Source organism: Acanthochromis polyacanthus, chromosome 17 (genome assembly GCF_021347895.1).
Source record: "Acanthochromis polyacanthus isolate Apoly-LR-REF ecotype Palm Island chromosome 17, KAUST_Apoly_ChrSc, whole genome shotgun sequence".
Classification (NCBI taxonomy): Eukaryota; Metazoa; Chordata; class Actinopteri; family Pomacentridae; genus Acanthochromis; species Acanthochromis polyacanthus.
In genome coordinates this window covers 18,195,891-18,219,898 of record NC_067129.1, presented here as the reverse complement: position 1 = coordinate 18,219,898, position 24,008 = coordinate 18,195,891, and the positions used below count along the sequence as shown (strand labels likewise).

At 39.8% G+C, this 24,008-nt stretch overlaps 2 protein-coding genes and 1 long non-coding RNA gene across 3 annotated transcripts in view; 1 reads left to right on the top strand and 2 right to left on the bottom strand.

Moving 5' to 3' along the window:
* The window catches only part of LOC127530620 (uncharacterized), a 234,277-nt gene that overhangs the window by 56,666 nt on the left and 153,603 nt on the right, over window positions 1-24,008 (bottom strand). The gene's annotated exons all lie outside the window — the stretch shown is intronic.
* tmem88a (transmembrane protein 88 a) lies at window positions 2,472-6,021 on the top strand. Its single transcript, XM_022210145.2, has 3 exons — window positions 2,472-2,914; window positions 4,101-4,426; window positions 4,949-6,021. Exons 2-3 carry the CDS (start codon window positions 4,118-4,120, stop codon window positions 5,234-5,236), a joined length of 597 nt encoding a protein of 198 aa, XP_022065837.2. The 5' UTR covers window positions 2,472-2,914; window positions 4,101-4,117; the 3' UTR covers window positions 5,237-6,021.
* On the bottom strand, window positions 13,764-23,408 carry pcolcea (procollagen C-endopeptidase enhancer a). Its single transcript, XM_022210153.2, has 9 exons — window positions 20,429-23,408; window positions 17,266-17,374; window positions 16,921-17,179; window positions 15,233-15,357; window positions 14,996-15,132; window positions 14,574-14,911; window positions 14,414-14,491; window positions 14,168-14,338; window positions 13,764-14,081 (listed from the first exon to the last, which is right to left on the bottom strand). The coding sequence occupies exons 1-9, from the start codon at window positions 20,515-20,517 to the stop codon at window positions 13,936-13,938; spliced, it is 1,452 nt and encodes a 483-aa protein (XP_022065845.1). The 5' UTR covers window positions 20,518-23,408; the 3' UTR covers window positions 13,764-13,935.

The following is a 24,008-nucleotide window of genomic DNA, read 5'->3' as shown; positions in this document are numbered from 1 at the left end:
TTTGTCATTTTGTGTTTTCCTTTTTGCCTCGCTTGTCTCATTTATGTAATTTTTTCGTCTTGGTTTTGTCGTTTGTCAATTTTTTTGGCGCTTTGTAACTTTTTGTCTTATTTTTTTGTCTCTTTTTTTGGGTCATTTGTCTCATTTTTGTCATTTTGTTTCTCGTTTTTGTCGTTTTGTGTCTCATTTTTGTCATATTTTTTGTCTTGTTTTGTTGCTTTTTGTCTTTTTTTTGTCTGACTTGCTCTGATTTTACTGGTCCAGCACACTTGAGATGAAATTGGGCTGAATGTGGCCCCTGAACTAAGATGAGTTTGACACCCCCTGTGTGAGGGTCAGTCTATAGACTGCTGACTCATGTTTTTTGTCTTCCTGGAGATGGTGCGATCTGTCACCTCAGCTTATATTCTATTATGATCCTTTACAGTTGTGCTGTGTATCAGGACTGGATGTTTTTCAACCTTGTATTTATCCTTTTTGACATACACTCAACAAAAATATAAACAAATCTGTCTAAATCTGTGATAGCGAGCACTTCTCCTTTGCTGAGATAATCCTTCCCACCTCACAGGTGTGCCATATCAAGATGCTGATTAGACACCATGATTAGTGCACAGGTGTGCCTTAGACTGCCCACAACAAAAGGCCACACTGAGCACGTTTGGGATGCTCTGGATCGGCATATACGACAGCATGTACCAGTTCCCGCCAATATCCAGCAACTTCGCACAGCCATTGAAGAGGAGTGGACCCCCCCCCCCAAAAAAAAAACAAAACAAACAAACAAACAAAAAAAAAAAATACCAAAACTGCACATTTCAGAGTTTCCTTTTATTGTGGACAGTCTAAGGCACACCTGTGCACTAATCATGGTGTCTAATCAGCATCTTGATATGACACACCTGTGAGGTGGGATGGATTATCTCAGTGAAGGAGGGAGAAGCGCTCACCATCACAGATTTGTGAACAATATTTGAGAGAAATGGTGATATTGTGTATGTGGAAAAAGTTTGAGATCTTTGAGTTCATCTCATAAAAAATGGGAGCAAAAACAGAAGTGTTGCGTTCATATTTCTGCTGAGTGTATAAACCTATTTTCTGAACAGCAGCTGCATGTGCATGTTCACCTGAGGTCTCCGTGTGTCAGCTGCTCCTCGGTCAGTCTGCAGCTGATGACCACTGAGTGGCGCCACTGGACCAGTTTGCTGCATTTAGAGTTGATCTTGAGGGAGGAGAGACTGATTTATTTCCCCTCCAGGCTGTTCTTTACATTGTCAAAGCTACAAGCTGCAGCTGCTCCATTTAGTTACGAAGTGAAATGATCAAACAGTGCATAAAGTCTTCGGAATGAGAAGTTTAACCAGTAAAAATATTGTGCAGATTGACGAACACTTCTAATATAGAGAACTTATATACCGTCAGTTACAGAGACTGAACTAAAGTAACACACCAGATGCAGACAAACATTAAATCATTTTTAAAAATAGCAAATACCAGCAGTAGTCAGGGTGCCACATGTAGTAGGACTATTGTTTATTCCTCCGTCAGTCTCCGGGGTTAGAGGACATGAGACACAGGGACATCACATCTCAGAGCGTGGACACAGCAGCGGATATCCCGGTTCCAAGGACAGGAAGGCTGCTCTTCCTCTACCGGCCCCCTCAGACATTGACATGCACACACAAACACACACTGTGACATTGTTAATGGCAAAACCACTCATTACTCCCATAACTTTTTTTTTTTTGTACTCACATGCCAAAGGCTCTTTGATCATTTCTCCAACTATTAAAATGCTTCTTATTCTCTCCGAGGAGTTCACATATTTACTCCTGTGAAGAAACAAATAAACAAAGATGCCCAGAGTGAGACGGAGAAATGAGAGTTCATATCAAAATGCCAATTTCACCCTTTGAACTGAGCCCCTCTGGCTTCTTATCAGTCCCATGATAGCTTCTTTTCCCTACCAAATTAGTCAGAGTTCTCCTACATCCTCATTTCCTTACGTTTTCTGAGAACGGAGATCTGTTTTTCATCACAAGGTCAAGGGCCAAACCTTTATCGTTCCTGCTTCTGTAACAAATCTTAAGCAGCTCTGACTCACCCTTTACCTTTTGATTTCAGAGCTGTGTGTAGCAGCAGTAACGCTGTCTCAGTGTATAGTGTGATGGTGTTTGTAACACGGCTAAATGCTATGTAACAGTCAGTTGGAAAGCCCCAGAATGAGTTTCTTTGTGTTTCTTCTTTCTTTCGGTATGAAAACTAACATAAAATCAGCCCAGTTGTTTTGAATTTTGAAACCCACGTTATCAGCATTTGACAGTGGAGTAGAGAAAGTGCTCAGAGAGGGTGTAAAGTGTTGGGCAGCATACCCTGACTCCTCTAATCTATCCAAATAAACAGTCCTCTTCCCTCCCCCTGGTTCCAGGGGTTATCGCAGAAACCCCTCCACCGCTCCCCTACCCAGACACGAACAGCAGCCTTTAACACAGCCCAGCTTGCTTTTCTGTGCATTCGAGGCAGCACAGGATACGGGCTCACACACTCAATCATATCTCAAACTGGAGTCACAGTGAGGAAACAGAATGTCAGGGAAGGAAGCGCTGAAGCCGGTGGGAAAGCACAATTTGCCACAAGTCGGCACAGCTTTTTTCTGACCTGCTCTAACGAGTGTGAGGTAGAAGTTTAGGTTTATAATAGCAAATAACAGGGTTTTTTTTCTGGGGAAACAGATGAAAACACAAAATAAGAAGATTTAGTAAAGCAGCAGAAATTTAGCTTTTATTTGGATACCTACTTCAAGATCAGGACTTTCACAAAGAGGAGACACACATCGGGGGAAAATTCTTGAAATTCTCTCCATCTGCTGCCACCATAGAACTGCAGGAGGGCGGATCATCACGTTTACCACACGGTGAGTACAGCAGTTTGACATTCTTTTTACTAAAATCTGAATAAAGTGATCAACCTGACTTCAACAAAATGGCTCAGGTTACTTACATCCAAACCAAGAGAGTTGATTTTGATCTGGAGACAAAGAGGCTGTGTTGGTGATGTCACTGAAAGGCAAGTGTTTAACTGGTGAATGTAAGATGGAATTTGCTGACATACATTCACAAGCAGAGCCAGTTTATATGAATAAAAAGGAGGGAAAATAGGCTTTAGAATTGCTGGGTAGCTTATAAAAATCCTCTTTGAGAAGAGGAAATGTTTTATAGATTCTAAACAAAAGACAATAAACTGAAAGAAGCCGCAAAAACTCTCAAAACCCCAAAGTCTTCTAGTGTATTTTTTTCCTTCTGTGCAACACTGGCAGATACTTGGCTCATGTTGAAGTGTCTGTAATCACATGATGCACATGAATAATTTTTTAGAGCAGATTTGCTGTGTGTGGAGCATCGCAACTCAGCGGCCGGTTGATGGAAGGAGGCGGGAAGATTTTAGTGGCATGGCTAAATATCAGCAGCTGTCAACTCACCAGAAGACAGAGATAAATACATTTTTTTTAATCACTTTGTCACGTGAAAAATATCTGTAATCACAGTTTCTGAAATAACAATGAAGTGAAATGAAACCAAAGCAGGGGCTCTCAAACACAACATTTTGTGTTTCCAAATCAAAGTCACAACATTGTTCTGGCACTTGAGTGATTAGTGGGTTTTTTCAGTGTTCCAGCTGCTCCTGCCTCATTGTTCTCGGTGGTGGTTGTCCTGGAGTCTGGAGGTGGAGCCAGTGGAGCCCATTTCCTCGCACTTAGAGCCCTGCGATTATCCGTGTTGACTTTCCACACCTTTCACCACATTATTCAAGAGCCCATTACTTTACAGTCTTGAGCTTTCCATGTTTTTAATGGATAGACTGAAGAAATCAGGGCGTGCAGGACAGGAAAGAGAGGAGCTGTTTGATTGATATTTTCGTCCTTTTTTCAGTATCAGATACAAGTAGAGATACTTAAAATGCTTGGCACACTCTGATAAATGCTCTCAGCATTGTGAAACACAACGACTGCTGTAAACTTTCTGTTTTACAGCAGAAAAGTCGCATTATTCCAGATTCTTGTTTAGATTCACTGATGACATTAAGTTGTCATTTTTCTGCAGAACACACCGCAAACAAGATGAGTTTGTCACGGAGCGGGACGCTGGAGAAGACGGTGTCGGAGCATGCCCACTCTGAGGCCCGCTCCCCCTCCAGAGCGGGGTCAGGGGTCGTGGTGCCGCCTCCTTATTCTCTGGGTGGCAGCGAGGTGGCGGACACCCCTCTGGAGCTGAGGGGCTCCCTGGACTGCTGGGCGTGCTCGGTGCTGGTCACTGCACAGAATCTGGTCATCGCACTGATCAACGCCTCTCTGGCCAGCCTCGTGTTCGGCACCATCCTCACCCCTGCTCTGGCCATGATCATATTCGGCTTCCTCTGCCATTCCACTGTAAGGCTTCGGACTTTTAATTTCATTTGTTTACTCATGACTGACAGAAGTGAGAGAAATCTGCGAAGAAGTAGGTCAGACTTGTGCAAGCAAAAAACCTGATTCTGCGGTTAATATACAGCAAATCCATGCCCTTCACCTGTCAGTCAAGCTGTTATTTTGGATTTCTTCTGCCAATTAAAGTGCACAAAGAGAAAGAAAAATGTTGTTGCAGAGATTTGACACTGTTTTTCCAGATCTTGCTGGAGCTTAATGTTAATTTTTTGCAGCTGACTAAGCTGCTCTAGTGCCTTTGTGCAACGTATAGAGAGGAAGTAGCACAAAGCAGCGTCACACTGAACAATCCTGCACATTTAGCCCACATATCGCCTATATTATACATCATCATGTTACTTAGACAAGGCTTCCTAAGAGTGAGAATGTGCCCTATGAATCTCACATACAGAGGAGGATGTAGTGGAGAGCTAGAGGTAGTTTTGTGGGTGATTTTTGCATCCAGTCATTCCTCCTTCTGTTCTCCAGGTGCAGCCTCATGGAACCTCCCTGTACTGTTCAGACCTGCTGGATGACGGCGGCTGTGTTGCCCTGCTGGTGGTGGGTTTTCTGCTGCTCACCCCTCTGCTGGTCCTGGCTCTGGCCGCCTACTGCCGCCTGGCCCGACACCTCCAACTGGGCATGTGCTTCATCCCCTACAGCCGAGCAGTCTACAAGAACCTGCCGGCTTCACGCCACCGAGGCCGCAGTTCAGGAGGATGCTGTGGGCAGGAGGGAGCAGCCGAGAGGGAGGGGAAGGGCAGCGTTTGGGTGTAGGCGAGGAGAACAGGGGGTACATGGTTGTAATACGTAGAGTGGCTCTTTTTTAAAAAATTTTTAACGCAAATTGCATTTCATTTTTTTCTGAAGCCATTGTAAAAATCCATCGTATTTCATCATTTATATTGAATGTCTTGTATGTCAGTATTGCTTTTTGTGTGCAGTTTTAGTGTGCTGAATGTATTTTATACCTTTTTACAATAAAGCGTCACTAAACCGGCTGCTTCATGTTTTAGACAAGAGGCTGAACAAGATGGACTATCAAAGAAAAACACTGAATAGATTCAATGAATAAAATACTTCAAGTATGGATCAGATGACACACTACTGTTAGAACACAGGCAAATAGAGCATTTTGATAACTGTAACCTTAGGCTGTATGTGCTACCTGGTTTATTGGTTATTCTCTCTTTTTCACACCCCACTTCTCAGAAATGCAGGCTTGTAATAGTGTCATCTCACTGAACCTTTACAAAAATAAAACTCGTAACACTGTGGTAAACAGTAAAAATCGCAGAAAAATGTGCAGATTAAAATATCAACACGAATGCAGAAAAAACAACTTTACTATAACATCCTGATTATTAAATATTAATGTATCGATGTATGAACTTCACTTTAATGTTGCAGCTGGTCAAGTTGGACATAATTTTCACTATTTTACTCTTAATACCATGTCGCTCATTCTGTAATTGCACATTACATGGTAGACTTTTTTTAGATTGTTTTGTATTAAGAATCTGAATTTTTCGAGTCAATAAAACTGCAATATCAATGCAATATGAAGTAGAAAGCTTCAATACTTCTTTTTGATGGTATTAAAGAGCATAAAGTGTCATAAAATGGAAATAGTCCAAGTACAAGTTGCTCAGATATGAGTTGGCACAGAACTCGTCTAAATCTTCTTGGTTGCTTTCCACCATTGCACTTCACTAATCTGGATATTAGTGAGTAATTTTACCAGTTATAATTCTGGCTAATTCAAATTCTGACTGCTTGAGTTTAATTATTCATTGAAACAGACTGATAATGTTCCTTTTACTACGGGATCTTGTAAAATGAAATAAAAAGGAGAAATGGTGGTGTGATGGGGGGTTGGGGTGTGTTATTTAAGACCCCCATCGACCTCTGCTGGACTCTGACCTAAGACCTGAGGGAAGCGTAGACTTAAAACATATGTACATTTTGACCGCTTAACAGAACAAAGAGTCTTCGTTCTGTGAACGTATTGCTGGCATAATATTTTAATTTTTTTTAATGAATTGAATATTTGATTAATTTTGTAGACTAGACACACGTTTATTCACATTACAGCCACCATGTCTGTTGCAGGTAAACAGAGAAAACGGAATACAAAGCAGCAGTCACTGCAGTAGCAATACTTGTCATCAGGGGCGGATCAGATTAATTTTAGTTCCGGGCACAGGGGGGGTACAACAGATATTTTGAGGGGGCCACCAAAAAGTTTTAAGAAAAAATGAAAGCTGCTACCGACTTCTCACTTTTACAAAGTATTTCTCATGGGGTTTTTTTGTTGGCTCTTTAACCCAATAGGAAAGCTGTCTTTCACCTTTTTATTTTGGACTGTTAACATTCAAATTATGATGGACTTGTTTCCTTGTTTATGTGAATTACAGCATCATCAGCTGCAGCATCTGCCTGTTATGGAAAACTGTTTAGCTCAGTGACAGTATCCTGAGGGCAATTAAGTGGCAAATATTGTGCAAGAACAGCACTATATACAACCCTGTCAATTTCCACTTCTTAGAATGTTTACTGACAATTATCACACCTAAAATAAGAAATAATATTCTGTACTTTTAGCAACTAGTTCTCAGCTGTATACCAGAAACATCATAGGGTTCTGTATACTAATCAGTTTAAATCAAAATGAGTACAACCCAATACGCAGTGAACAACAACAGTCTGTACCCTTGATCTGTGGTAAAATAACCTGAAATGTTCTGTGCAGTAATGTAAACTTTAAAATACAATAAAATACAGTAAGTAGCACTCTGTACATTTAACAGTAAACCTGAGAACAATAATAAACAGTAGCAATACTCCATATTCTGAAATCAAATACAATAAAATACAATAAGCAACACTCTATACATTTAACAGTAAACCTGAGAACAATCATAAACAGTAGCAATATTCCATATTCTTAAGTAATTTAATAGTGCACAGCTGAGTAAACATCAGAGTGTTCTGCATAGAAATCACAAAAAGCTGCTCTCAATAATCTTGCACAGTGAGTGCTGCTACACATACTGCCCTAGTTGAGGTTTTAGGTGGAATATTTCTTTTAACCAGCCCCTCAGGTCTCTTTGAGGATTTTGGATGGACTTCTCGGTTAAACCAACATTTTAGGTTCACATCCAGGGATTTTTGGTGGAATGTTCCTTTAAGGTGGATGCGTGAGGGCCTTGTAGGTGGAATATTTCCTGAAACCAACCTTTTAGGCCAACATTCAAAGATTTAAGGTGGAATATTCCTTTAAACCAACCTAAATGTCATGTTTTGATCATTGTCAAGTGCGAAACCTCAATCCAGACTCCTCGTAATGACGTTTGACATTTATGCTGCTGTTATTTGTTTAGTCCAGACTAAATGACAGAAATCCACGGCTGTAATTTTATTTCAGGACTTGGTTAATAAATGTCAAAACAATCAATGTGACTCTAAAAACTCAACAGCTTTACAAACTTAAGATTAAACTCTCCACAAAGATCCAAAATAAGTTGGACTTCTACGTGAGAGCTTTAATTATTCTTCATCTACTTCCTGAAAAGTTTAGTCAATAAAAAGACAAAAACTAAATTTTTCAGCTGAACTAAAGACAGACTTTGTGTTTTTTCTGTTCACATGTTGTGTTGTTGTAAACTTATTCTTTCAAAAAAAAAAAAAAACAGCTGCCTAACCCCCTGAAAACCAACATTTGTCCTGTTTTTGTGTCACTCCTCGGCGACCATAGACAGTCGGTCGTAATGTTTTTTGAGCAACACACCATACTATGATGTTTTTACAGTGAAGGTTCTACTATGAAACCAGTTTGACATGTTCAGGTGTTCTTTGTGTGAAAACTCAAGAGATTTCAGGTATCAGAAGGTGGCTTTCAACTTTCTGCTTCAACTTTAAACTAAATTTACTTCACTAAGCCAGCCCTCTAGACTTCCAATAAGCTGTGTTCCCATTGGCTGTCCAGGTGGCTGCTTGGTGTTATCAGGAACACCTGAGCAGCTCAGTGTCTTCTTGCTTTATGTCTGCAGTCAAACATTTCCTCTGCATCTCTTCACTGAACTGGGTTTGGCTCCATTGCTTTAGTTTGTTCTTTAGGTGTTGTCTTGCAGCTTCCAGCAGTAAAATCATCTTTAATGTGTTTCTTGGTGTGTTTTAGGGCTTTGTACTGGATTGTTGTCTTGGTGAATGTGTTTTTTTAGCCACAGTTAGCACATGGTGCTAACATATGCAGTGATTAGTGGATTTGGTGCAGCTGAATTGTGTCTTTATCTGGCTGTATTGGGTCTTTAGAGGTTTTTGGTCAGACACATTCTGTATTCTTGTTTGTGAACCATCGTTGGTTGTCCAGAAGGCAAGAGTTCCTGTTCTGATTCTCTGTTTAAAGAGGTTCACTGGTAGGCTGCAGGAGACTTTAGCGTTTGGATTGTGCTAGTTTGGTTTTTGTACGGTTTCATTTGGACAACTATCTTGAGGTTTAGTGAGGTTTTCTGTAACATTTCTACAAAGCAACCTGCAGCAGAAGAGACTTTGAGAGGTTTTTAGGAAGTTCTGGAGACGAAACTTTAGAGCAGTAGAAACATTTGTGAGCTTCAGAGTAGAAATGAGACGGAAACCTTCTTGACCCGTGTGGTGAGGTCCTGTACCAAGAGTTTGAGCAGGTTGTGAAGAGTCTGTATTTCTTTGGTCTGAAAGCACAAGAAGAGTCGACTCCTTAAAGGAGAAAACAGGAGATGGTTCTTCTGTTGTTCTGAAGTTGCCTTAGACTGAATACCAAGTTTTTATTTTAAATGATTTACTGAGCCCAAGAAGACTTCAATAAACTTCCTCCATCCCCTGGACACCACATATTTGATGTTAAATCTTTTTTTTCCAATGTTTTTTCGTGATTTTTTTTCAATGAGGTTTAATCATAGCTTTAGCAAAGTTTGTTGTTTTTTTTTTAGTTTTGTCATCTGTGTGAAAGGTGCTGAACAAATAAAGTTGAATTGATAAACTGACTAACTCATGATTGTGACAACAGAAGTATTTTTATTGTGATTTAAGGGTTTGTTTAATTTTTAAGGTTGGGGTTGAAATCTTGACAGAAAAAAAATAAAGAAATTACATTAAAAAAAAACAAATTGAAGGAAAAACATTTTGTACAACTAAACTTTTAAAAAGGAAATTTGACAGTTACATTATGTTCAACATACAAAATATTTAATTAAAAAGAAGATGCAAAGCATGTAATCATGAAATTAAACATTTTTCAACAAAAATATTAAACATTAAAGATGAAGCATTTTAGATAAACATTTAAAAATACAATTAAACAAGAATAATATTAAAGATTTAAAAAATACAAAACATTTAATTAGATAATTAAATCTCTAAAAAGACAAAACATTTAATTGAGAAATTAAATGTTTTATTAGAAAATTAAATCTTAAAGAGAATAAAATCTTAAATAGAAATTAAACAGAAAATACAATGAATAATTAAATTAAATTATACATTAAAAGGTTGTAAAACATTTAAAAAGACAAACCTTAAGAAAGATTTAATCTAAAAATTAAACATTGGGAAAGAAATGAAATTTTTCAAACAAAAGTATTGAAAAAACAAACATTAAAAAGAAAAAATTTCAAAATCGAATCAGACATAAAAGAATAAAAGGTGAGAAAAGAGCAAAACTAAACATTTAAGAAGAATCAAACTAAAGACAAAACATTTGAAAAGACACCAGTTAGACTTTAGAAGATCAAAGTAAACAGAAGAGACGATAAAATGATCAAAAAGAGCAAAAACAGATAAAGGTCTTAAAGTGTTTTCTAGTCTGAAATGAAAACATCAAGTTGTTTCTTCAAACATTTCCTCTTTCTATGTTCTTGGTTTGATTGGGGCAGATTTACTAAGAACTCATTTCAGAAAACTGCTTTCCAGATAAAGTCTACTAGTAGTTGAAGGCATCGATCAAACTAATGTTACCTTCTGATCTCCACAAACTTTACTGTTCAGTGAAAAGAATAAAAGTTTGTTCAGGATTTCTAAAGAACCCGCAGGTGAAGGTCTGAGAAGAACTCAGATCTATGTTCTAAACGTGAAATCAAGACTCATGGTCACAAGTTTTAAGACTTCTGTTAACCACAAAGTTCAAACTAACAGAGGAGTACTGAGAAACTTTTAAAACTTCAGCCCTCAGACTGTCTGAATAGAATAGAATAGAATAGAATAGTCCTTTATTGTCATTGTAGCCAGTACAACGAAATTTAAAAGTGCCAGGCAGTCAGCGCATCATTAAAAAAAAGACAACACAAGTTAATAAATACTCAATCAGACATGACATTCCTTAAGGCATTGAGGGTAGTTATTGCTGTGGGGTACAAACTGTTTTTCAGTCTATTTGTTCTTGATTTGAGTGTCCTGTAACGTCAAATCAAGAAGGTTCAAACTACCAGTGAACTACTCAGGAACTTAGAAGATATCAGTCTTTGGACTGTCTGAAAGTTAAATCTAACAGAGATCCACTGTGGGACTTAGAAAATTTCAGCCCTCAGATTGTGTGTAAGCTCAGGTCCTGAGGAGTCGGGAGGTCTGGAGGCTTTGGAAAGTCTTGGAACTGAGGGTTCAACCCTCCAGCACAAAGGCTGAAGTCCAACCTCCTGAGAAAAACGGTTGAGACAAGACCCGAGTTAAAAAAAAAAAAAAATTGAAAATGACAAAAAATAGATGATGAATGCGCAAAACAAAGAAAAATAGTGTCTGAGTGAGTAGCTCAGGGGATAAGAAGAGAGACTACCAAGTAGAAGGTAGTAGGTTCAAGTTCCACCAGTGGTGGTTTTCTTTCTTTGTCTAAGTTTTTCAAAAAATTTAAGAAAAGGCTGGTTTTGAACGAGTGACCTATAGCCCCATAGGCAAACCCTTTACTCACTGACCTATAGATCAGACAAAAAAATATAAATTCGTCGTCCCTTTGACATCGTAGTTTCTGTTCCTAATAGTGACCACATGGGTGGAGTCAAGGCGGAGTCAGGGTGGAGTCAGGGTGGAGAATAGGCGGGGAGGTGGGTGGTGCCCCTCCCCCTCCCCCCATTTCCCCGCACTCCCCCCCCCACTCCACAACTGCCCACCACACCTTCGCCCGCCCGACGAGTTTTTCGAAAATCTGAGTCTCGACGGGTTTCTGGGGTTTCCATGAGGTCGGAGGCAGAACAAGTTGTCATGAAGAGGTGTTGAAGTCGGCGAGGATGGAGTGACTTTTTACAGCGACTAGAAGGAAGATGACTAGAAGAGCATTGTCACACTCCAAAGCAGAGCACCTGTCTGCTGAACTTTTAAAAGTGGACTATAAAGGTGAAGAATGTGAGCAACAGAACAGATGTGATCAGAAAGAAGTCATTTTCTTTTTTCTTTTCTTTCTGGTTGACTTAATGCTGTCAGATGCAGATGTTGGAGCTGATTCTGATCTTTCAGGATAAACAGCTGCTTTTCCTTCATAGACTTTTCAGGAAATTACTCTCTCGGGTTTTCTCTGCTATTTATTTTTATTATCTGTGATTATTTCATTATTGTAAAATAACGCTGGAGGCATAAAGACTCATTTAGTTATTATATTCCTGAAATCTTTGACATAGCAGAACTAAACTTCCATTTTCCTTCTTGTACTTCTGATCCTAGAACTAAATGTTTCTTTAACATGGATCATCTGGTTTGAATCAGCAGCAACATCACAACAACAAATGAGACACTTTTCAACAAACTACTGAAACTGATGTCATTTTAAACTATCAGAGTCTGTTTTAGTGTCAAATTAAAGCTGATTACTGACAACTAGAACATTAACATTACTGTTTAAATCACAGTTAAGTTTCCTGAATGTTACATTAATGTCAACCAGCTACAGTTTTATGAATTTAATGAACCACATTACAGGAACACAACACACTTCAGCTGCTGACAGGACACATCGTTAGCTTGATGTAACATTTACCTGCTAATCAGGACTGGTCAGCTAGCTTGGTTAGCATCACTAATTCACATTAAAGCTAATATTCACTGGATGCTAACTCGCTTCTCTAGTTAACACACACAAATAAACTCCACTAACTCCTGGGGTTCACTGCTTACATTGAATCTGACTCTGAAGTTGAACATAAAGTTCATTAAAACTGGCAACGATCAGTAAATTTTTATTTATTACTGACAAGCTGTTGGAGTCCTGCAGTGTCTGTTGGTCCAATCAGCTGAAGGACTGAATTACTGAACAGAAAACTGATTTAAACGAGACAACAGACAGTAAAACTGTCTGTGGAAAATGTGCTGCTGCTCCACCGATAAATACCAACAAACTAAAACAAACTTGGTGGAATTTTTGTACTCGTCTTTGACAAGCCCAAACGAAAAATAAATCCATATTCTGGCTACATTACTGACAACAGCATCCATGGAGTGACCGGAAGTTAGCCGACCTAGCGCAAGTGCTAATGAGGTCTGCTGTGGCACGGATTATTACCATCACACATGTTAGATTTTAAAATAAATCCTGTCCAAGACACAGAGCTGTAGCTCCATTTCAGTGTGAGCTCTAACGTTTCTCTGTGTGACTGTGTCTGATTTCCTCTAATAAAACCCTCCTGTTAACTGAGAGCTGCAGCCATAGATATCTATCTATCTACTGATTCATATCTATGCACACTAGTCTGGTCCGATGCAGTCTCGATGATGATGTTTCACGAGTATGTGAGAACGCAAGTACGGACAGTTACGTACTGAGAAACGGTCACAGTCTTCTTACCGCAAAGGTACAGAGCTTCTCCTCCAGCATCAGGAAACGTCTTCAAAATTTCTTCAAATCCAATACAGTACAATCAAAAGATCAAACTAACATCATTGGTGCATTCAGGTGCAGTCGGACAATGAAGTTGCGTTCAGGAGCGTCAGAAATCGGAGTATCAGTATTTTCAATCATTTTCCACCAGTCACATCCTTTCACTTCTGTGTTTATCTTCTGCTTCTTCTTTGCAAATCAGCTCAGTCTTGATCTCAGACCAACAGTTCACTGTCATGACACATGTCACAACTGCACTCTTATAACACTTTGTAGACATTTTACTCACATGCTGTACTCATTATGCTCTCATCTCTCTTAAACAAGATCCTGTATCAGATGTCTTAGAGAAGATTAGGATTTGGAGTATTGTGTTTAAGGTGCTGTTACCCTTCAATTCCACTAGGTGGAGGCAGAGACATCATTGTAACATTAACGTCTGAAGCAAAAGTTTAAGAAGTGAGCAGCCAGACAAGAGATATAAAACCTTTATTCATACATAAATTACAAACATAAGGTTTGGAGGATGTGTTTGTATTCCTTTAAAATGGTGTATAAAACTGAAGTTATGTTTTAGTGTAGTAGTGCTTTTATAGATCTGTGTTTCACATTAAAATGTCTGTATTTGTGTGTTTGAAATGTGGATTTAATGCCTTTGGCTCGGACAGGGTTGGTTGTTGATGTTCATTAGTAATTTGTGGTGTGGAGCTTTGTATGGAGCTGTGAATGCGCCGGGTTCCAGGGTGCCACGTCCTTCCTCATCCACTTGGCCCATGATTATGTAGTTGATGCCTATCAGAAAGGAAGCAACGATCAGAGAGATTAATCAGGGTTTAGAGCCGAAGGAAAGACTCATTTAAATTTTAAAAAGTTCATACCTCTGCGGAGCAATGGACACTTCTTGCACTGTGACACTAGCTTCACCGACATGGTTTCTCCTACTTGCGTGATGGTTAGGCGACCCTGCTTGTAGGCCTTTATGAGGGAGACGCTGATGTGAAGGGTGCCTCGGGGCCCCGGGGCCAAAGAGGACACCTTGCCGGTTATCACTGCAAAAAGCACGACTCAGTCAGAACATCTGCTAGAGTATTTACAAGTGCAGGTGCCAACAGCAGGAAACTTACCAAATTCACTGGCACAGAAACTTGTCTTGATGGTTCCGTCTCTTTTACAGGCTTTGGCACACAGTGGATTCTGAGGAACTAAAAGAATAAAGAGCACACAGAGAGTGCATTAGATCCTGTATGAGTATCTTCTGAAAAACGTGTGCTTTCCTTCACCCACCAGGCCTCTTTCCATTGGGTCTTGTGACGGGAACCCTCCTCTCCTGGTCTGGGGTGGCCTGTCCTCGGCCTCTCGTGGGCTTCACCGGTCTGGCTCTGGTTGTGGGTTTAGGGGGAGGAGGCGGCACATATTTGGTGGTGGTGACAGGGGGCTGTTTGGTGGTGGCAGGTTTGACTGCAGGTTTTGAAGGAATGAACCTGGTTCCAGCTCCGGAGTTGACTGCTGGTATCTGAGAGCCACGTGGGACACTGCTGTAGTGTGCGAGGAATCCATCAGATGTCACACTGAGGTCAGACACAAACTGGACCAGGAGCACGTTGCCAGTGGTGATGACGGGTCTAATCAAGAGAAAAGGAAAGGAATGAGGTGTAAAATTAAGACAAAAATTACTTTAAGGGCTTTTAAAAATATGTGTGACTCACTGTGGGGTCTCATCACCGCAGAATCTTCCAATCAGACGTGAATCATCTTTCTCTCCACCGTTGAAGAATGCAACGTAGTCAAACCGACAATACGTGTCAGCCTCCAGGACAAACTTATCAAACTTCACCTGGATCACCTACAGCCCAAACAGAAATATGACTATAAATGACCACGTAAGGTAAAAAACGGGGGGAAAAAATAGAATATGTGCATGCAGGGAGTGAATGATCCCCAACCATGTCAGGCTCCACAGTGATGAGCCAGGAGCAGCTGACTCCTGCTGGATATTTCTTGTCGGGCCAGTTGGGCGTCTTGATCTCTCCTTGGGCTTTTGTTATCTTCCCCCCACAGAACTGTTGGTCTGAACAAGTCAAACACACTCCATTAGGATGATAAATGACCACAGTCAACCATTCAGTCAGCAAAGACTTGCTTCACTAACTAAACTATTACATAAATAACACGTATCTGGAAGATAACGAATTCTTCATCTTGTCTGTTGGCCGAATCAAACAGTTCCACAAGTGAAATACATTGTGCAAGCTCAGGGGTGTAGCATGAAACTCTGGGCCCTGTCTGGCCCTGTCTCCATTTATATTACATCACTTCTTGTGAATGTACAAATAACTAGTTTTTCCTCTCTTGGATAATCTTGGCGGAATTTATGTTTGTATTATAGCGGACTGTGGAGAGATGACAGGAAATATGGGGAGGGAGGGAGATGGAACAAAGGTCCTCACTTGGATTCAAACAGGAGATCACAGTTCATTGATGGTACCTTAACCTCTTGGAGACCATGTGTTACCATTATGAATCCTTCATTCATTGGGCTGAAAAAGCTCTCCTGCACAACAGAGGGCTTCAAATACATTCTAAAAATAACACCAGAAGTTCTAATTGTTATGTAAGTATAAAGACAACATTTAACATATAGATTATACAAGGACAGAGTAGACAAAAACCAGAAGCATTCATTATATAAAGCGTCATTCAACAGCAGCCTACACTGCTCCCTTCTAGTGGTGAGAGATGGCCACTGTACCCTCTCATAGAGGATACAATGATGGGTTCTGAAAATGTCACCTGTAATAAATCTAGCAGAGCTGTGATACACAGCATCAAGCAGCTTGAGGGGAGCAGCATAGATGTAAATTACATCTGCATAGTCAAGCAAGAATAAAAAAAGTTGCTGGTACAATCTGCAACTTACTGCTGAACAAGAAGATTTAAATGGGAGTTTCTTAGTCAGCTCCTAAAAGATCATGTATCTTTTGACCACATACACAGGCCCTTCTTTAATTGAGCTCCAGTTATTGCACTAATTGCAACATTTTAAAAGCTTTTCGTGTAATCTGAATCTGTAGTTATCAGAATTATTGGTATTGACTTTTTACTCCGCTTACTCAAATAAATCTGATATTTCCCTAATAATTGTTTTGATCATCAGGCCTGACAAAAGAAAGGACTACTGTGTTTCATAATGAAAGGGTACTCAAGCTCAGATTGCACTACATTTCTGCAAGTTGTGTTCCCTGTTGATGTTGGATGCAATCCAACTTCAATACATTTCAGTTTAAGCTACTGCAAATCTGTGCTTGATTCATCTTTAGTAGTCACTTTGTGACCTCAGTACACCAGATAGTGGAAAACGCTACTAAGTGAGGCTTTAGTATCTGTTAGTTGAAAGGCATTATCCCTTTTTAGCAGTTACCTAATTGGAATATTGTAACAAATATTCTACATTATTAAGTTTTTTAAGTATTCTAACAAATAAAAGAATAAAAAAGACTGTATTGGTCCTTTAGTTTGCAAACACTGAAAGAAGTTGAGAGTATCTGCACAGTATTCAGGCCCTGCTTTATAACTTGTGATTGGGTATGTTATGTGTGTAACTTGATCATCACTCTGAAATGTGACCACATACCATCTACATAGGGCTTGGTTCCGCTGAAATAGGCCACAAATCCTCTGCTCTGCGTCTCTCCATCAGTCACCATCTCCAGCATCATGGTGTTTGTGGTAGAAATAAGAGCTCCGGGCCGGAAAGTTCCACAAAAGCGACCCAGTTTTTGCACCAAGTTGGAATGGCCGTTGTAAACATCCAGATAGTCGTAGCGACATTGTGAGTCAGCCTCCAGGTCAAAAATGCGGAAAGAGAGCGTGACCACATTTCCCTCTGGGACCTGGAAACCACAGGGATCACACATGAGTCAAACACTGGTGGACTGAACCAGAACTATTTAGACATGACGCAGGGAGGATGACTCACGGTGATGCGCCAGGTGCATTTACTGTTGGGTTTGTAGAAGCTTGGGAAGCCTTCACTGCCAACAAAGCCTGAGTCTGCCACCAGGTCACCTCCACAGTAGAACACAGGCCTGTGATGAAGGAGACAGTCAGACTGTGCAGTTCAATGAAACAATAGCATTATTCTTACAAGTCCGCTGAGACTCTTTCAACTCCCACAGATCCAACAACCTTGACTGACTTCTTTCAGCTTGACTAGCTGTAAACACAAGCTGCTCTTAGAGGTATCAGAGTTTTTACATGGAATTTCACTGTCTGATATTAAACCACAAATTATTAGTCTTTATAGCGTGCAGATGTTGCCATGTTTATTCATGCATTTCAGTTTCCTAATTAAATTCTGAAGCTAAACCACTTAAGACAGAAGGATTGGAAAAAAAGAACAACAATCAGGCCACTAAGACAGAGTCAACACCAAAGCCATGTAGCAGGAACATAATGAGATACAGATGATTTATTACAGCAGATTCTTGTTCACTCTCAGTCATATTTAAATGTTGCTTCAAAAGAGATTTGAGTCATCATTTCACTGATACTGTATGTACGGAAGACTAAACAGCACAATATTTATTCAGTTAAATAAAAACTGACACAAAATAAAACTAAACAAAACTAAATAGTAATTCATTTGTGATACAATTTCAAATTCACTGTTATTTTCAAACCTACAGAGTTTTAGAGGAGGTTGTTTTTTTTGCAATATGGTTTATTACAGCTGTTAGCAGGTTAACTTAACTGTGTTTTGATAATGTTATCCAGACAACTTCAGGTAAATCGCTTGTTGCTGAAGCTAACAAGAACTAGCTAACTGTTATTTCCATGTGACTGATGGGAACTGTCAAAACAGCAAAAAACTGAAAGGAAGAAAATGCAAAATGGGCATAGAGTAAATAAACTAGGCTGTGTAATGTCAGGAGATGGCGGTACAGGCTATCCTACACATGACTGTAATCAACAGAAAACACTAACACAGGATCAAGATAAGCCACTAAATTAACTAACTAAATTAACTGCTAAAAAATACCCCAAAGAAGAAGAAGAAGAAACAAACTAAAGAATATTATTTTCATGTCAACTGATGTCGGCCATGTTTCATGCTGTCCAAAGGCGAAGACAATGACAGAAGTGAAAATGGCAGTTATGAATTAAATGTTCACTACATTGCAACGCATTTACAAAAGATGTTTCCACCTTGCATTATGTGCATCAACTCTTTTTTGGAAGAGTCAGAAAATATTTCAAGCGTGTTTGAAAATTTTTTTTGAATTTTGCCATTACAGTCACATTTTTCATGGGATTGCCTTCTTCAACATCTGCATGAAAAATTATTATGGACTAATGTAGCGAGGTTAGCTAGTTAACTAGAAAGGTAACATTATCACCCTTGTTATGTGAACATTTACACGAGTTTTAATTTCTGTACTGTGCTTATTTGCTGTCTATAATTGGTTGATGCACAGAGAGTCTAGCATTGTGTTTGCTATTGCTACCAGAAGCTAACTAACTGGTTAAATGTGTTTGCGGTTGTTGAGCTTCCTAAATAAAGAGGCAGGTGGGCAGTGATTGGCTGAAAGCTGACTGACATTCCAAAATAAATAGAGTTTTGAAAGTGGACATTTTCAAACAAAGTGATTAAAATGAATGTTGAAATAACATTTTAAAGTTGCTTAGCACGCCTGAGTTGTGAAACATTCTCCAATTCTTTGACATATAATTGCTTTATTCATATATTTGGATGGATTGGACACAGGTTGTGCTTTCCAGAGAGGCACCAGGTTGTCACATTTTCCTGCTTTAATACAAACACAACCAGCTAAATTCATGATGACACACATTTTGAAGAAAACTTTTAACTATGCATCATGAAGAATCTGATGAGATTGGTTAGTTAGTGGCCTGTAGAGATTTTTAAGTACCAACAATAAATCTTACTCATCAGTGTAATCTAATCCATCCCATGACTTCAAGGCTGTGGTTTTCATTGGGATTGGCAAGGATGTCACCACTGTCCATGTTAATAATGTTTCACCACATTAAAATTAAGGCTATATTTACTTTAGCGACATTTTCCGCCACTAATAAGCATTAGAATAATATAAATCAACATAAGAAGTTCCTATTAAATATGAAATGATGCCACTGCTGCTGACACAGCTGGTGGTCATCATAGTAAAGAGTGTCATTAAAAAACAGCTCTCTGGATGGGTGCAGGGTTCAAAAATGTTTGTGAACTACTGTTTAAGAGTCATAAAAACAATGAACAAAACAGAGTTGTGGCCATTAAACTCTTTTATGGACAAGCACATTTACAGCTGACAGACTATTCCAACCTCGTAGTTATCATGTCAGTTTGTGTAATAAATTCAGTTTCTTCCCAGACACTTACCAAGCCCGCTGAATGTCAGAACTCATTTTACAGACGGAAAAATTTCCTATTTGAGGCTGTTGCCAGCAGCAATACATAAGGCCCATTAGTAAATTTGTGAGCCAGAAAAATGTGTGAGTTATTCTGAAGTCACTAAGGCGTTTCACATTCTGTTGGTGCTGCAGAGAGTCTTTGGCTCACCTGCAAAAATGATTTTGTTTAGACTTTTCAGCACATTTTTTGAGAATTACAACCCATTCGTCTTCATCCTCAATTTTGAGGAAGTAAACAAATTGTTAGAGGGAGAAAACAGCAATCTGAACAACCAAAGGAAAAAGAGTTTACAGAGCTCAGACAGCAGAACCCCAGCAAAGTCAGACAGCTGCTGATTAAAGCCAAAATGTCCAGAGCCAGAGCCAAGTTTCTCTAATTCGACCCCACAGGCGGAGCTGAAAGCATTAACATCTGTGGCAGCTCAGCCACTGCAGACTCAGCGTGTCTCACATCATGAGCCAAGAACCAACAGGACAACTCTGTGCCCGATCAACAGTGGACTGGAAAGTATGTGCTTACAGAGATGGGAAAAAAATCTAAATCAAACAGTAAAGAAGATTTTCTTCATCCTGAAGCTGCAGGAACTTGAGAACTCAAGTTTTAACCCTTTGTTAAAACAATATATTCACTTTAAATATCTACAAAGTCATATATTATGTTATGACTAGCATTTATCACACACACATCACACAAACTTTGACCTCACCTGGTGAAATTCATCTGCTGAGCATTCGTCCATCCTAAACTCAGACTCAGGAACAAGACGAGACCCCAGATCCAGTCCACATGCGTCATGATGCAGCGTGCACAGAAAGCAATGCAGACTGTTGCAGAGGAGGGAGATGGTAACAGGAGGCAAGAGGTGAAAGACGGAGGAGGAGGAGGTGGTTTGCTAGGGATGGGCGGAGAGAGTGGATCAGTAGGAAGGAATCAGAAAGAGCAGGGGGGTTCGAGAACGGATGAAGAGACGGACAAAGATGCTGAGAGGACAACAGTGGCGAGAAAGAGCCACGAGGGGGGATGACGTGAGCGGGGAGGAGAAAGGCTTTAATTAGAGCCAGATGTTTCCTCTAGAATAACCCAGGCGTCAGTAGAAGAGAGGGGCATCTAGGAGCAAAGAGCAGAGGGCTGTAGAATCAGATGTTAATAGTTCATAGATCTTTTTACAGCAGCTGCTCCACCTCTTCTCATGATTGCAATTGAAGAAGCTTGAAATTTGGCGGATGGACATTAACTCTATTAATGGCTTCTAAGTCCATTCTGTGTCTGGTTGATCATTATCTGGGGAGCACAGGTAGAGGCAACGCCTGAGGCCCTCAACAAGCAGGGTCATAAATCTTTACATTCCACAGCAAGCCAGACCTCTAATTAACCAAACCGAATGTTTTTTGCTGTAAAATCATTAACTTTACTCATGCAGTTGAAACAAAACACATAGCTAAAAAAGAGGTCCTAGAATAAAGTGTGATAAAATCTAATGATCTCTGTCCTGTTACCGTGTTTCCCTAAACCCCAGGAGCTCCTTGGGCTCCATAACATCCAAGTTAGAGAATGTCTGTTTGCCCCCGCAATCCACCAAGGCAAGAATAACACTCAAGAGGGGGGAGTATTCTTACTCTGTTAAGACTTGGTGATGAGCCAACCCTCTGGACTACATTACTGAGGCCTGTGGCGGGGACGCAGTTTCAATAATGCTATAAAGCCTGCCACTTTCACAGACTGCAGAGGTGAAGCACCTTGATAAAAATCTGGAGCAGACAAGAAGGACAGTCTGTAAAAGCAACGAGCAGATTTCTCAAAGAGATTGTGTTTCCATTACATGCTGCACATAGTTTGTTTTCTTTCTTCTTTTTTTTCATCTGAGCTTTCCAGGATCTTGAAATAGTCTTGGTGCCACACATAAGGATTTAACAACTTTGACACAGTTTTAGGGCTCATGAGGAGCTGGCGGAATGAGCTTTCCCTGGTCCCACTGCATTGTTAACCAAAAGACTTGATAAGAATCAGCCCGAGCAGGAATGCGGTGACGCGTAGGGAGTCTGCTGGAGGGGGGGGGGGGGGGTAACAGTAACAGTGACCTTTACACTTAGCAGTAATCCAAGCCAAGAGTGTAGGTTTCTGCAATAACTCCTCTGACGAATCCTTCAAGCTGGACCCACATTCCTTTTGGACAGTCAAAGGGAATAACAGCGGGGGAGTAGATGACTGTTGTGGAGGGACGGAGTCAGGGAGGAGAGGAGGGGTTGGCTAAACCAGAAAGCTGGCAAAACAAACCTAAAACGATCTGACAGAAAGACATTCTAACAAAGTGAAAAGCTGTTTTTGAATGCACCCTGGAGTTAGGTCATGTTAATGCCTCCCTGAGTCAACACATGGCTGTTATTACTCCACACTGTCCATATTGAGTCCAAGCTAGCCACTCTTTGATTCATTAAAACACAATCGAATGTGACACAGTGCTGGAAAGGTTGGAAAACAGAACGCAAATGAATATGTGAAGCTCTGTGAATCCATCCGAGAAGGTGATGAATCCAAACTGATGATTCCAGAACAATCGTCGATCCAGCTGTTCTCTGTAATTGTGGCTCCTCTCAAATTCACCGTCCGCAGTTTAAAAAAAGATCAGACTTCCAATTATACAGTGCGGCACAGTAGACCAGATTTCATGTGATCCCAAGAATAAACCGAAACACATGCACAGAGGTGAACGTCTGACTGGAAATGATGGAATCCTGCTTTACTGCTTCTCTCATATTCAACGAGTCAATGAGGCAGAACTGCTTTTTCCTGGATACACTTCATTGTGAGAAAATATGATGTATTGTGCATTGAGTGAATGTGCCAGAAAGCTCACACCTAATCTGACATTAACAGGAAGCAGCACTGCAGTCAGATCTTACAAATTAGAACCCTAACAAAGGCTGAAATGAAGCATACAATATCACACCTAATGCTGGGAGCCTCCCTTCATTTTTCATGGCAGCTGCTCCGGAGACACATCATCATTCACCAGCAAGGCCAAGGCAACGGAATGACAATATCACAGCTGAAAAAGTAAAGTGCTTTCACAGTGAAAATGGTAATAAAGAACCCCTTCTTGTTTTTCCAAGTAGTGCTCGCAAATATGCTCAGAATTTTCTAAAAGGAAAAGCACAGTGGAAAGTTCAGAAATCTTCACAGTCATGCATGAGTTTGTTCACTAACTGCTCATAAAGCTGTGGTGAAAGTGATGAAGCTTCTTCTTCAGATGCTACTTGTAAACACATATATATAGATGAGGGTTTCCACTTTTATTTACTGTATCTTCTATATACACTGTAAATCCTGTCAAGTTCATTCAGCTTAGAAACATAGCTTACCCTGCTGCCCTTAAAATGTAAAATGAGCTGCATTTTGATTGATTTTTTTTTTAGTTGAAAGTGTTTAACAAGCTGTATTAAATAAGCTGAAATTGAGAAATCAAGTTTAGTAAATGTAATATAAGTATTTTAGTCAGTCACATAGGCAGTGGTTGCAGACTGATTTGCTTTCTTTTTCATTTAACTTTGACAACTTCCAGTCTCACCTGTTTATGAGTCAGTAAAAAGACAGTGTGTGAGGCTTCTCCTGGTGGCAGAAAATGTTATGGTCTTAGAGAGTAGGGACTGAATTCAAAACTGACATTTGTCATGGTAAGACTTGTTACCATGAAAACTTAATTTTACTATTAAATACCCACAGCAAGTTCCCAACACCTATGTTTGACCAAACTATAAAAAACAAGAGTCTGTGGGAAGTATGAACTCATCAAGTTTTGAGTTTAGTGAACTCTCAGCTGTTCATTCATTTAACTCAGAACTGTTTTTATGTTGTAATTAAAATCTGATATTCCAAGTGTAATCAGCTCATAATGAGCAAAACCTATGCTACTGTTCAAAAGTTTGGGGTCACTTAGAAGTGTCCTTATTTTTTAAAGAATTTTTTTTTTTCATTGAAGATAACATTAAATTAATGAGAGGCCTAGACACCATTAATAGATAAATGACTATTCTAGCTGGAAATGGCTGTTTTTTAATGGAATATCTCCATAGGGGTACAGAGGAACATTTCCAGCAACCATCACTCCTGTGTTCTAATGCTACATTGTGTTAGCTAATGGTGTTGAAAGGCCAACTGATGATTAGAAAACCCTAAAGCAATTATGTTAGCGCATGAATAAAAGTGTGAATTTTTATGGAAAACATGAAATTGTCTGGGTGACCCCAAACTTTTAAACGGTTGTGGATATATTTCATGATGTCACCTTG